This window comes from Mus musculus, chromosome 4 (genome assembly GCF_000001635.26).
Source record: "Mus musculus strain C57BL/6J chromosome 4, GRCm38.p6 C57BL/6J".
Taxonomy (NCBI): Eukaryota; Metazoa; Chordata; class Mammalia; order Rodentia; family Muridae; genus Mus; species Mus musculus.
Window position 1 is genome coordinate 104,731,314 of NC_000070.6, and position 13,912 is coordinate 104,745,225.

Here is a 13,912-nt window from a genome sequence, read left to right on the forward strand (position 1 = left end):
TGATCCACAAAAGTCAAATATGCCTTCTAATAAGAGAACGAGAAGAGTGTCAGCCATGACCAGCTTGCTTGTGTGTCAGAAGCACTGTAGGAGTTGTTTAGCGCTCCTGACTCAGTAGCTCTCCAGTAGGGTCGGAGGACTGGTGTTCCTAAATCATGGGAGGAATTTAGATCCTCAGATTTGGCTTGAGATGGGAAGTAGAAGACTTGACTCAAGGATAAGGAGACCTCAGGTATCTTTATGGGATATAAATGGCTGTGGCTTATATGTGTATTTACCTCATTTCCTCTTTTGGTATGATCTCTGTGTAGCTCCAACCCCAGCCCCTAGGCAGAGCTCTCCATCCAAATCATCAGCATCCCACGTCAGTGACCCGACCGCAGATGACATCTTCGAAGAAGGCTTTGAAAGTCCCAGCAAAAGTGAAGAACAAGAAGCAGTAAGTGACCTGCCGATAGCTCTACTTTCCCTTAAAGTTGAAATTTGCCCATAGACAATGAGAAGACCAACATAAAAGAGAATGCCAGCTCTGAGCTGAGGTTTGAAGAGCCACTGAAGGGTGTATCCACCGGAAACACTGATCTTTTGTTAAACTGTTAGGAGCTCTCGCATCTGGGAGGTGGCATCCTCTGGGGGAAGTTTCAGCCTCCTGTAAAATAACTGGTTGCATATGCCGCATGAATATAATCTTAGTTGCCTTATATTTTCAGTTGTTGAAGAGAGAGAAAAAAAAAGTGTTATCTTCTTGTGTTCTAGCCTGATGGATCACAGGCCTCCTCCACCAGTGATCCATTTGGGGAGCCCAGTGGTGAGCCCAGTGGTGATAATATAAGTCCACAAGACGGTAGCTAGATAGCGCAGGTCTGGGTAGGTATCTGTCCTTTTTATCTCCTTCACCTGCAAGGTTTTCCCTATTGCTTGCTCTTTACCGCTGCTGTGTACCCCAGTGTTTGTGCTTTGTCTCCTGGCCCATGCTGTGTTACAGTATCCATATCACCCCCCCCCCCCATGTCTGTGATTGCTCCTAATGCTTGCACCGCTTTTTTTTTCTCATGCCTGTTACTTATGTTGCCAATGTTGATACCCTATCTCCTTGCCTGAGCCATCTCACCGGTTACCAGTGTTTGTACAATCTCTCTTTGCCTCCTTTCTATTTTGCCTTTGCTTTTTCTCATGGATGAATGACCTTTGACGTACACCAAAATGTAGAATTGGAGGGAACATGGCCAATAGTTCTATTACTTAATGAAGGATACATTCTGAGTTGGTGACGGTGATAGGATGGGGCCCAGTCAACGGCACCTAATGGGGATTGAGTTTCTAAATTTTGGCCCTCTGGAGTAGGCACATACACTCACTCACACTCTTACACTATCTCAGTCTCTCTCTCTCTCTCTCTCTCTCTCTCTCTCTCTCTCTCTCCCACACACACATACACACACACACACACACACACACACACACACGTACGCACGCACCCGTGCACACACACTCACACACACAGTCTTTCTTTCCCCCACATACACTCACACTGTCTCTTTCACATGCATATACACTCACATACATACTATCTCTTTTGCACACATAAACATACTCTTACCCACACTCTCTGTTTCACAAACATACATACAAATACACATACACATACGTGATCATTTCTCAGTGAAATGAAGTCCTAATGCTTTATTCTTGCAAGCAAAATGTCACTGCATTTGCCTGCATGCCACAGAGCTAAAGAGGTCACCAATCAAACACACTGAGAAGCCACACTATGAAACAAAAACATGCCATGCTTTAAGGTCATAGTGGCCTGTACCGTCTACCCAGGAAGAGTTCTATACCACCTTGCAGTGTGTCAGTGACAGCCAAGGACATGTAACTATCACTCTGGAGGCTGCACCTGTGCTGCATCTGTGGCTTGCCACCACATCAGTTCAGATTCTTTCAGCAGCTATTAGAAAGAGGCATCCTTACCCTGATAGAAGTGGCTTTTGGAACTCGACTTTCGATAAACCTGATCTGATCATAGTAACGAGCCGCTGAAGAAGCCCACCTTCTTGAGAGACAGAAAGATGCTTTGGTCTCGCAGATGTAACTTCTTAGGCCAGCTTTGACAAATGTTTCAAATTTTCAGATATCTCCCTGGTTTCCCGTAAATTTGTAGGACTGCAAGGCCAGACTCAAAGTTCTTCACTCAGACTTCTTTAGTTCTGAACAGTAGCATCATTGCCATTAAAATGGTGAACTGCGTTCACTGCTTAGAACTGGATCCTATGACTATGCCGGTCTTGCATGGCCCACACACAGATCCTTTTGACAGTTACTGAAAACTAATATAGGAGTCTGAAAGTAAATTCTGTTAATAGATGTTAGGATTCAGGAATTCAGCATACTATATCTCATCATATCTTATATCTGTAAGATATAATAATACACTGTACCATACAAAACCACAGACAATCAATCTTTCACAACTGTATTGGGAACTGGTCTCTTAAAGGCACAGTCGACGCGAAAGGATAGGGATTCTCATAACACTCCTTGAGGTGACTCCCAGGAGGGTTTCACCTCACGTGTATGTTGTACTTCAGAGTTCAGATTCCCTTTAGAAAGTTTTATGAGTGAACTAGGAGGGGAAGAGCTCCACTCATCACAATATCAGCAAACACCATCCTAGAGCTGAAGAACTTGTTAGAAACCAAGATGGCTTACTCCATTGGCAGGTCAATGCTTCAAACTCCCTTCATGAGCTTGTTTGGCTCTGAAGCACTTACCCAAGCTGAACTGTTTCACGAGGCCTTGGTTTATTCCACACTCCATGCTCCCTCTGGCTCCTCAGCCCATAGCTGGGCTGTAAGTGGATACTGCATGCTTACGTAGCAAGAGCTCCAGATTTGGAACTTCAGTTCAAATCTTAGCCACATAAAAGTGGGGAATCTTGGGCAAGAGACACTCTTTCTCTCCTGAATATTGATTCTTTTTCATTTGCTAGAAGAGGTTATATTGCTGTTAATATTAACTAATATGTTCTAAATCTAGTCTGTGACATAAAGCCAGATCATGCAAATTTACTTTAAAACTTAGTCTGGTTTGGGGGTTTCTGTTGTCAGGGTTCAGAACCTGGATTCATCCTTCTTGACAGTGTCCCCTTGATCAGGATTCTAATCTTATTTTCTTCATTTGAAAAATAGGGATAAAAATAATGCCCATCTTACAGGACAAGTTGGGTGAAGTCATAAGGTGATGTATATGGAGTTCTCAATACAGTATCTGGCACATGGAGTATCTGGTAGCTACCATCACTACCACATCCCATACCCTTGTCATCAGTAGCACCCCTGCACTGCTCCACCTCTCACCATCATCACCAACACGATCATCACATTGCCATCACCATCACCACTACCTCCACCATCACTAATATTACCATTACCACCATGACTGCCACCTTCTTAATCTCCATATCACTAGCAGTCCATATCAGCATCAGCACCACTACCCTTTCCGCAGTCATCCACCTTCATAGCCACTGTCTTCACCCCAGCACCACCACCCTCCTCAGCACGCCCACTAACATCGCAACTCCTGCCCTCACCACTGCCTTTACCGCCATAATCAATACATGTTGGTGCTTTATATTCTTAGATTTTATACATTTAATAATTTGCATGTTGAATAAAGTCAATGACTAGCAGGGTTTGCTCAATACCTTTTGTTTTTAGGTAAATTTTGGCATGCCCCATAATAGATTAAAGCAGAGGGAGAGAGGTAAGGCTTTTCCAGTATCCCTGTGACAAACCCTGTCTCATAATCATAATGACTTCTGTTGCAGACTCATAGACCACCTTTCACTCCCCTATGAGCACACACACACACACACACACACACACACACACACACACACAAAGCAATCTCAGGTTCATATGCAAATCACATCTCAGCTTTGAGGAGAGCTAGATTTTAATTTTTGATGATTCAGCCTGGGCATTTTACAATTCCTTATCAAAGCTGTGCCGTGGAGTTAAAGCCCACCTTGCAGATAGGTTCTCTGTGGCATCCACAGAGGAAGCTCCTGTGAGTCTTTGTGTCCCCCTCCATATGTGTCAAAATAGCACAAGCCAAATGTGATCTTTCAGCCTCCATCCCCTTTACCCATAGAACCAACTGGAAATTTACTGACTGTAATTTCTTAGTGCTTTTGCGGACACTTGGAAAAATGATTCCATGCAGAGATAGTTGTGTCGGCGGCTTTATTTCCCTTCTGCTGTCATGGAGTTGGAAAGCAAAGTCCCTACTCTTCTTATCGCCCTTGCAGCCACTATCTCTAGCTGTTTTTATTAGAAATAGCCACCCAGTTTTGAGTAAGCAAGGATGACATCTGTTGATAAGTTAAAGCCGTATAGCTCCAGAATAAAAGAAAACAGACAGACTCAATCCGCACAGGTGGAAGCTTAGGGGCCAATACCAAATGTTTCTGTTTTAGCAATAAAGAAAAATATCTTCAATTATTTCACTTTCTTCCTCTTACCTTTCCATCTGGGAGAATCATATGTCTTTTAAAGACTGAGTCAACGGGGGGGGGGGGGGGAAGAAGAAGGAAGGAAGGAAGGAAGGAAGGAAGGAAGGAAGGAAGGAAGGAAGAAAGAAAAAAAGGAAGGAAAGAAGGAAGAAAGAAAAGAAGAAAGGAAGGAAGGACACAAAAATAATATTATAATGGCTGGTGTGTGGATGGCAGGTAATTTGTACTTCACTGATGTGTTGCTGGAGCAATCTTAAGGGCGAAATGTTAGCCTTTGAAGGGATGAAAGAAAAATGAAAACATTTATTTGGTTAAATGGCTAAGTAAATAAACTGCCTATCAGACTTCCCCAGCTGTCAGGTCCAAGTAGCATCTGTAACAATAGGAATCGTTTGGTCTGTCTCCCTTTGTAACAATAGATACTGCCATAAATAATAAATCGCTGTCACTTTTTTAATACTGATCTCTGTAGTGGGAACCCAAAGCGTATAAAGTATTGCCTGATAGTTTCCTAGCGTTCAGGGAGAAAGAAAGATGGACTTCTAATGCTTTGGGAGGGTGAGTGTTCAGTTTTGAGCTGTTGGTTTGTTTTTAATGACTGAAAGAAAGAAAACAGAGGGCCAGAGTCTAAATGAGTCTGAAAATCAAGTGGCAAGCATGTCTGCCCTCCCAAGAAGAGGGCCAGTGATACAGTAGTGCTCTGTTCAGGTGTTCCAGTGGTCAAGTGATGAGGATGAAAGTGATGAGGATGAAAGTCCACTGGTCAAGTGATGAGGATGAAAGGACTTTTAGGGTTTGGAGAAATCACTTAGTGGTCCAGCGCTCATGATTCCCAGCATCCACACATAAAGCCAGGAATAGCAGCAAACATTTGCAATCCTAGTGCTGAGAGGTGAGAACAAAGGAGTCCTCGGGGCTAGATGGCCATCTACTAGCCTAATCACTGAAATCCAAGTCCCAGGGATAGACCCATCTCAGACACTAAGATAGAAAGCTCAGAAAGAGCCTCATCCAAGACTGATCTCTGACTTCCACACAAACCCATACATACATGTCTAGACATTCACCCACACATACATGGGAGGTAGTTTGGAAATCTCAAAATACATGAATTTGGTATTATTATCACTCTTCCACACTGTCTTTTCTTCTTATTGAATGATGTAGCTTAGGTTAGCCCCAACCTCACGTGAGTTCCTTCTACCTCAACCCCCAAGTTCCAGGCTATATAGTCACACACCACAAACCTTAGCATTATCCCCTTTTAAAAGAAAACTGAATGGCAGAACCTTAGAAATACTGTATTTGTTCATTCATTCAAATCATCAGATTTTGAAAAATCTAATTTTAGGAGAATAAAGCCAAATTGAAGAGTTTTGAAGACAAAGAGATCAGATTTGAATGTATAAGTTAGAAGCGAGTCTAGCCTCAGCTTTTGAAGTGAACAGTCCCACTTCCTCGGATCGTCATGGAGTGACATTCTCTGATCTTCCTAGATAGAAATCCATTGAAGTGGTAGAAAGTACCACGGTCTGGCTAAGAGCAGTGTCACCTGGAATGGAGAGGGAGACTTGTTGCCAAGAGATATTCAAAAGATCAGATTGGCTGGAGATGAGACAGAGGGACATGGTAATGCAGAAGAGGATCTAACCTAGACTCTGAAATGTCAAACTAAGTTGGACCAGTTGCTGTCTTGTAGAGCACTGAATAGCCCAGTTGTTTTGTAGAGCACTGAATAGCATGCTGGAGCAGGAAGTAGGCAAGTGGACTTTGGAACCACCTGAGTGTGAGGTGCTCAAGAGACAATCAAATAGAGCAGGCAGTAGGATGTGGGATTCACCTTCTGGAGGTCAAAGGCGAAATCAGGGTAGGCATGAAGATTTCAACGTGGTTTTCAGCCACTTGAGTGGTGGGTGCAAGAATATGCTGTGCATGTAGACCAGAAGTCAAGAGACTATACTATGCATGGTGTGTTGGCTGCACAGACCATTGTAGCTTCTCTGCAGTTGTGAATAGAACATAGCAAAGACAAGGCTTAATGAGTAGAGGTGGCTGGGTCCTACTCTGTGCACAAAACCAGGAAGCTTCTAGAACTGACTAGATTGCTTGCCCATGATGGAGCTCATACCCAGTGTTTCTAGAATCACTCAATGGGAGCAAGCATGATACCCCTCTCCTACTGCTATTAAAATATATTCAAAGACTAATACCACTTCATTTGGTTTTTTTGTTTGTTTGTTTGTTTTTATTCCCAATTCACAAATTTGACAAGAAAGAAACAGAGCTACTTGCTAAAATTCTAGACTTGCCCAGGGAATCTGCACTGGGACTCAATGAGACTAAGCAACTGAGCACCACTCCAGCAGGATCAAGGACCTGGCGTTTAGCAACATCCTGACTTAGTGAATGCATGATAAGAGGCAGATGCCTTGACCTTTGGCCTTTGATTGTCCAACCTGCAACACAATTTTTAGCACAGGTTCATGCAGCTATAACATCTTAGGATTGTTTAATTTGCCCAAGTTCACTCAGCTACAGCAAAGAAGGACCAAGCTTCAGATAATGTCTCCCAACAGCTCCTCTTTAACAGGCAAACTTGGGTCCGAGGTAACCAAGAAGACAGAATCTCTGAAGTATGGCAATTTTTTTTTTTTTTTTAGAAAGTTCAACTTTCTGGAATACTGAAAATAGCTTGAGATCTCCATCATGACCTTGCCAGAGCCAGGTTAGAAATGTCTGGGTCAGATGGTTTCTTAGCTCCTCTCCAGCTCTTACAGCCTACTGATCCTATACCTAGGAAGGTAACACTGTTATCAAATGTATACTGCATCACAGTGTCAGACTTTGGGATTATCTGCTGCTTGGGGTTTTCCACACCACTGCTCCCCTTCATTAGTGGGGATAATTGAGAGCTGACTGCAGTTGTTCCCACTGTTGTGATGGGTATTTGAAGCTAGATTCCGGCAAGCGGGAGCTGTGTGAATATTTATCTCCGCTGCAGAAAGTTAATGCAGCGCGGCATTAATTACCCTGTCTGAGCCTGCTGTCGTCTTCTGTTTTTAGGTGTCATTCTCAGTTGGATAAATTGGTTTCCAAAATTGGAATAGAGCAAATTGTAGGGTGAGATCAAGGCAGGCTGACTTCTTCGGGAACCCAGAAAGAATGGGATGTGTGAGAAGGTCCATGGAGGAAGCATTGGGGTAAACGAACTCGTGATGGGAAATGGTTCTTCTCTGGTTGTTATTCCTGACAAATTTCCTATCCCATTCCCATTTGCTCAGTGTGCCTCATGCCAAGAAAACATGCATATACATGCATGTGTGCATACACATGGGGTTGGGGGGGGGCACAGAACACAACATTTCTATCTAGTCTCACAACAGATAGTCAGAATAATTCAGATATTGGAAGGAAATGGATTAGGACTTAATGGATCATCCTGCTACAGATTTTGTCGAATTCAACCTTAGGAGAGTAAAGCCAAATTGAAGTGTGTTGAAGACACAGAGATCAAAATATCAAAGATATTCGAAATCTTGTCATAGCCATACACTAATTCACCAGACAACCCCTCTTTTCTCCCTATAGCGAGGACCTACTATGTCACATTTCTGTGTGTAAAAGTCAGAGGAAGCAGTAGTTGGCGCTCAATATGAATAGGAATAGAGAGAGGGGAGGCCTTTCCTGTAGTCAGGAATTTCAACAGATTATATTTACTTAGAACTGTTTCCTTCAGCGGGGTGATCCCACAGATGGGGACACAAACAAAACCTTTGTGCTGTATGACAAGGCAGGGTGGCTAGAAAGGCAAAAGTTCTTCTCCCAGGAGAGCATATGTGTGTATCTATAGCCAGTCATAGAGGAGAGCGCACCGCCTCTGGTAGTGAAGTCCTGCCTTTGACTCCAGCGTGATGACTCAGTCCTCATGTCACACTGGGAAAACACTGAGTGATGCACCACAGAACCCTCATCTATAAACTGATGGGCCAGGCATTGTTCAGACATTATCTTCTAGGCCATTCCAAGGATAAAACATGGAGCAAACAGTGTGCTAGATCACAGGGAAGACGTAGCACTTAAGTGTACAACCTCTCTCAACTTAAGGTTTTGAGTGCTTCGTTTTTGATTCTTTGAGAATTTCGAACACAAATAACGATGTGTTTTGATCAAGTTCCCCCTTCCCTCATTCTCTCCACTCCCAATTCCTCCCTCAAGCGACTCACCATTGTCCCCTCCCAACTTCATAGTTTTGGCTTGGGTTTTTTATTTTTATTACCTACTGAGTCCACTCAGCAATGCCAATATGTGCCTGGATGTAGGACCATCTACTGGAGCTTGGGTGACCTCTCGGGGGCTACATCCTTGGAAAACGCTGACCGTTTCTCTCCCAGCAGCCATCACTGTGCTTATAGTTCTTCAGCTAGGGGGTGAGACTGCACACCCACCTCCCTGCTCCATGCTGGTATTTTGTCTGGCTTGAGCTTGCGCAAGTCTTGTGTACGCTGCCACAACTACTGTGAATTCCTATGTGCAACTGCCTGTTGTGTCCTGGAAACACTGCTTCATTGTAGTCCCCCACCGCCTCTGGCTCTTAGAGCTTTCTGCCCCCTTCTTCTGAGATGATCTCTAAGCTTTGGGAGGAGGGGCTGCCATGTAAGTGCCCCATTTAGAGCTAAGCATTCCACAGTCTCTTATTCTCTGCACTTGAACTTAAGTCTTTTGTCTCCAAAATGAGGACAGAAGGAGTAGGAGCTGCTTCCAGGGCTGTTAGGTAGATGAAGGTAAGATCTGAAAGGTGCTTCACAAACTCTAAGCCTTCTACAGATGGGAGGGCTGCTCGTTTCTCTCCTCTCTCTCTCTCTTTATCTCTCTCTCTCTCTTTCTCTCTCCTCCTCCTCCTCCTCCTCCTCTTTGCCCTTTCCTCCAGTACTACCAAGTATTATGCTATATATTGTCTGTGAATTATCTCTACTTCTCTCAAGAACTTTGTAGAATTAAACAATGCTATCCCCATGGTGTGGTTGGAGAAACGGAGGCTCAAAAAGGATAATTATTTTGCAACTCACAACATAGAACTTACCGAGCTTGCTCTACCATACCATGCTATTACTGTACCATGGAATCAGCTTCAAAACCAAGGCTAGAACCACCTCAAGGAACTGAGGCAATTGTTCAGCCTGTAAATTGTGCCCCACAAGCATAAGTTCGATCCCCAGCACCTACATAAAAACCAAGCATGGTGGCACATGCTTGCAATCCCAGAGCTGGGAAGGCAGAGACAGGTGGATCTCTGAGGCTCTCTGGCCAGTCAATTTGGTCTACCCGATGAGTTCCAGGACAAGGAGAAACCCCACCTTAAAAACGAGATGGATTGTACCATCAGAATAACACTCAAGGCTGACTCTGGGCCTCCACAGCATGCACACATATGCACATATACCAAAACAGCAGCAACACACATACACACACAAACAACAAAACCTGGTTGTGTTCTTAGGGGTGTTAAAATTGTCACCAAAATAAAAAGCGCCATGAGGAGACAATGAAAAAAAGAATAACCTAAGGTCATCCATCATCAACTGTCACCTTTCTGTTTTCACTCCCGAGTGCTCCTTCCTAAAAGCATCTCACAAGCCTGCTGCTAGCAAGGCAGGCCTGACTGTTGTGTCTCTGTCCACAGGAGCCAGAGCCTCTCTATGCGAAAATCAACAGACCTAAGAAATAGCATCAATGCGAGCTCATGGTGGGTGCTTCACGGATGGCATGGGAATCTGCAGTACAACAGGCTCTCTTGGGCTCTCACCTCACTTCATCCCACAGAAAAACTCACAGTCGCCCAGTGAAACCACCTGAAGAAGGAACAACATGGTTTTTGGCAACCAATGGCAGATACCTATGGCAGCACAAAACAAAAAACAAACAAAACAAAACACAACAACCCACAAAAGTACTTAAAAAAAAAAAAACCTGAACAAACAGAAACCAACATTAATCACCAGTCAAGCCAACGCTTAACCAACAAATACCTTGAGCTCTCTCAGCTGGGTCTAAGACGCCCCTGGATTTGAAACCGTTACTGTGTTTTGCTTTTGCTACCTGTTGACCACTGTAGAGACCACAGATTGGGAGTGGCAGGCATCAGAGAATTGTGACAAGGTTGGCACTGACTCGTTTGAGGCCAAAGCAAGGGATCCTTTGTGACCACAGTGTCATCCGTATGCCTTCTGGCTGTGGCGACGTGCGTGCGCGCGTGCGTGGCATCTCTCCACGGGGCCTGGTCTGCCATCCTGTCTCCCCTGTCCTTTCTTTGTCCTGTTTGAGAATTAATGGGTGTACAAATTTTTGTATTGCTTTTGACTTTTTTAGAAATGGGTGAAGAAGTCTAAATGGGGGAGGGAAAGCCTCTTATGAAGTGAATTAACTTGAATCACAAGGCAATGACGTGGTTGGTGATTCATTATGATCAAGAATGTTGCCAAAACAACTCTGTAGTTGTCCTGTGTCATGGTGAAGAAAGATGGCTTTTGGCTAGAACCTTCATTCTGAGGGTAGCAAAGGACATCAAATCCCATTGATGAGAAAGATGGAAAATGCATCCGGTTTCCTCAGAAATTCTGAACTCTTGAGTACAATAAAATGATGTCTTTATTTTTCTGATACTTCGCTGCTGTGATACTATGCAGACAAGTGTCTTCTCCATGCGCCATTTTCAAAGAAAAGTCATTTGCCAAATAATTCTGGTACAATTCTGCTAATGTGCTTTTGGATCTTAGAAACCAACTTTCTAATGGTAACATAAATATTCCATGTAACAAACTGATTCTGTGGTCAAATGGTTCATCTCTATCTCTTTTTGTACATCAGAAAATTCAAATGGGATTTTTTTTTTCTAACTTGAAAAGAAAAACCTTACCATTAAACTCTTTAACTATTTAAGGGAAATGGCTTTAAGGAGTTCTAATGAAAAAAAACCACCACCTTTTTTTGTAAATATAAATGTCAATAAAGATGCTTTTTAATAATACCATTACACTGTAGAGAAGGTAGCAGATGGAGCGTAAGGTGCAATGGGCATGATGGACCGGGCTCACTTGCCAGGTGTGTTTCTGGGAAGACTGGTAGGAAGCTAGAGTTCAGAGACAGGCAGGAGTCGTGGGCCAATAGCAGCTAGTGAACAGGAGGAGGTGGGGCTGCACCGCCAGCTGTTCTGGAGCGTCTTCCCCCTCTACCCAGTGAAAGAGAAAGGAGGCTCACTCATGAAAGATTTGACCTTCGGATTTGGAAAGTCACTCACCTCCCCGCTCCCACATACTCGTCCATAAATCATGGGACTGGTCGTACGTGAACCAGAAGGATTATACATCCTGTTTTTACACACATGGGACAAAGTTCTAGTGTTCATTCCTATGTTTAGCACACAGCTTTCATAAAGAATCTCTATATTTTTACCCTATAGAGAACTGTTATACAGGTCAGATGTGTTTTCCTGGTGCTCCTATGCAGTTACATGTTAGATGTAGTGGTTTAAGAAGGAAACCCACAAGAATCATGTGATTGGATCTGGGAGTATTGAAAAGTCAAACTAACCTTGAGATGACTGATTGAAATTGGCCGGTATGCTTTGACTTCTTCCTATCTATAGGAACTAAAATGATTTTGAAGATGAAGTGGCTCTTCACACAAAAATCACAATATAACGTCAAAATGATTGTCGTTATTTAGAGTCCACGTTTTATACTGGAATATTATTTTCCCAAACAGATAAATGAACCATATGTCCATTAGAAATTACCACCCTACTATGGAAATGCTACCCTATGGTGGAAGGTCCCAAGAACTAGACAGCAAGAAGGGTTGTCCACTGCCCTCTGAAGCTGCTACCTGTTTGTACAGGATTCCTCCAGACCATGTGTCTGTGCTATGATGAGGTGACCCTCTTGTGGAAAGCAGAAATGGGAGGTATAATGGCCACAAATTGCCCTGAAAGCAGTCCTGCTTCTCTGAAGTGTTAGCAAGATAGGCAGTTGCCGTGGGAATCAACTTCAGTGGCTATGGGGTCATGGTGCTGGGTCTGTATGAATGGTGCCATCGTCTCCCTCAGTGTGGCTATCTGAGTCTCTCCATCAGTGTCATACCCGTATCCCCATCCCTTGGGGTACCATGATGCGAAGTGAACTCTGATGCTGTTTTCAGGTGTACCAACTGCAGTTAGCTTTAAAGTGGGTGGTGACAGCCCAGCCAATTGCCATAATTCACTGAACATGACAGTAACTGGATCTGAACTTAAGGAAGATGCCTAGATGACACATTAAAATGAGGGCGATCAAGTCAAGATTTTAAACTGCCATCTATATTTCCATTGGCAGAATACTGGTTTTGGTTTTGGTTTTGTTTTTATTTTTGTTTTTGTTTTTTCCTTTCTAAGCACCATTGGGTAAGTTCAGAACCACTGTCCCTCTATCCCAGGAATATGGTGACCAATACCAAAAGAGCATGGGGAGTCTGCACAGTTCTGCTTAGATAGGTAGGAAGATTCTCATGTGCAATGCTTGCTTCCTCCTCCTCTTAGCACTAAATTTGTCACTTTAAATTTTGAAACCAGGGAAGTTCCACCTGTTATTCTGTCCCCATCCCCCATGGCTCTTTGATCTTTACATACCACAAGACTTTTTTGATAACTCGTATCCATCCCAGTGTCTACAGAAACCCCATCATGTAATGTACCGGTCACCTTCTTTTAAGAAAATGTTTACTCCGTGGGTTCGGTTCCTTTCAATTTCTGCGTTCTGACACATATTTTTTTAATAAAGATGAGAAAGAGAAAATGACTGTTGCAGTCCGTTTCTAGACCTACTTTACCTCAGATGACAGTTTGTTAACATATATGGACACATTATTTTTAACTTTATGTACAATACATTCAACAGAACAGCAAAATTTTTAGAAATTTTCCATTAATTTCTGTAACACGCCATGTAAAACGGTTACAAATAAACACGTTTGAGAACAACAGCTTAGCCTGGTTTTATTCCACAAGCTTCTAGCTGGTCAGTCAAGGGACTGGAAGAGGAACTGCTTTCTGGTGTAAAATTCCACCTCCCCAGAAAACAACCTCCGTTTCCCTGGCTCTGAGCTGGAAAGAACAAGCTTTGCTGATGGTCCACGGTCAGTGGAGAGCTCCGACTTGTTCATACTGATAAAACCTAGAATGGTTTGGAAAGGCAGGTTGTGTGGAGCTTGCAGAGGTAGGGAAGTCTACCAAAGTGTGGACTGGAAAACTGTAGTTACTGATGGCGGCCATGGAATTTCCTGCCTTCATCAAAAGTTGTTTGCTCCAAGGGTCTTAAGGAAGCATTCTTTTCTCTTTTGAGTAGTTTACACGCACATTTTTAG

The 13,912-nt window shown here is 43.3% G+C and overlaps 1 protein-coding gene across 27 annotated transcripts in view; it reads left to right on the forward strand.

Annotated features, from left to right (window-relative positions):
• Dab1 (disabled 1) overlaps nt 1–13,531 on the forward strand; it is a 1,125,345-nt gene extending 1,111,814 nt beyond the window's left edge. For 18 of the 27 annotated variants that reach the window (NR_104385.1, XM_030253166.1, XM_006502725.4 and 15 more), the window contains 3 exons: nt 312–439; nt 757–867; nt 10,200–13,531. Coding sequence is in view for 26 of the 27 variants with exons in the window: in XM_030253166.1 (XP_030109026.1) it covers nt 312–439; nt 757–852 (224 nt within the window). In the remaining variant the exon portion in view is untranslated. The remainder of the gene's footprint in view (nt 1–311; nt 440–756; nt 868–10,199) is intronic. The other 9 variants (XM_030253169.1, XM_030253177.1, XM_030253176.1 and 6 more) reach the window with 4 other exon arrangements.
• Nucleotides 13,532–13,912: the final 381 nt, after the last annotated feature.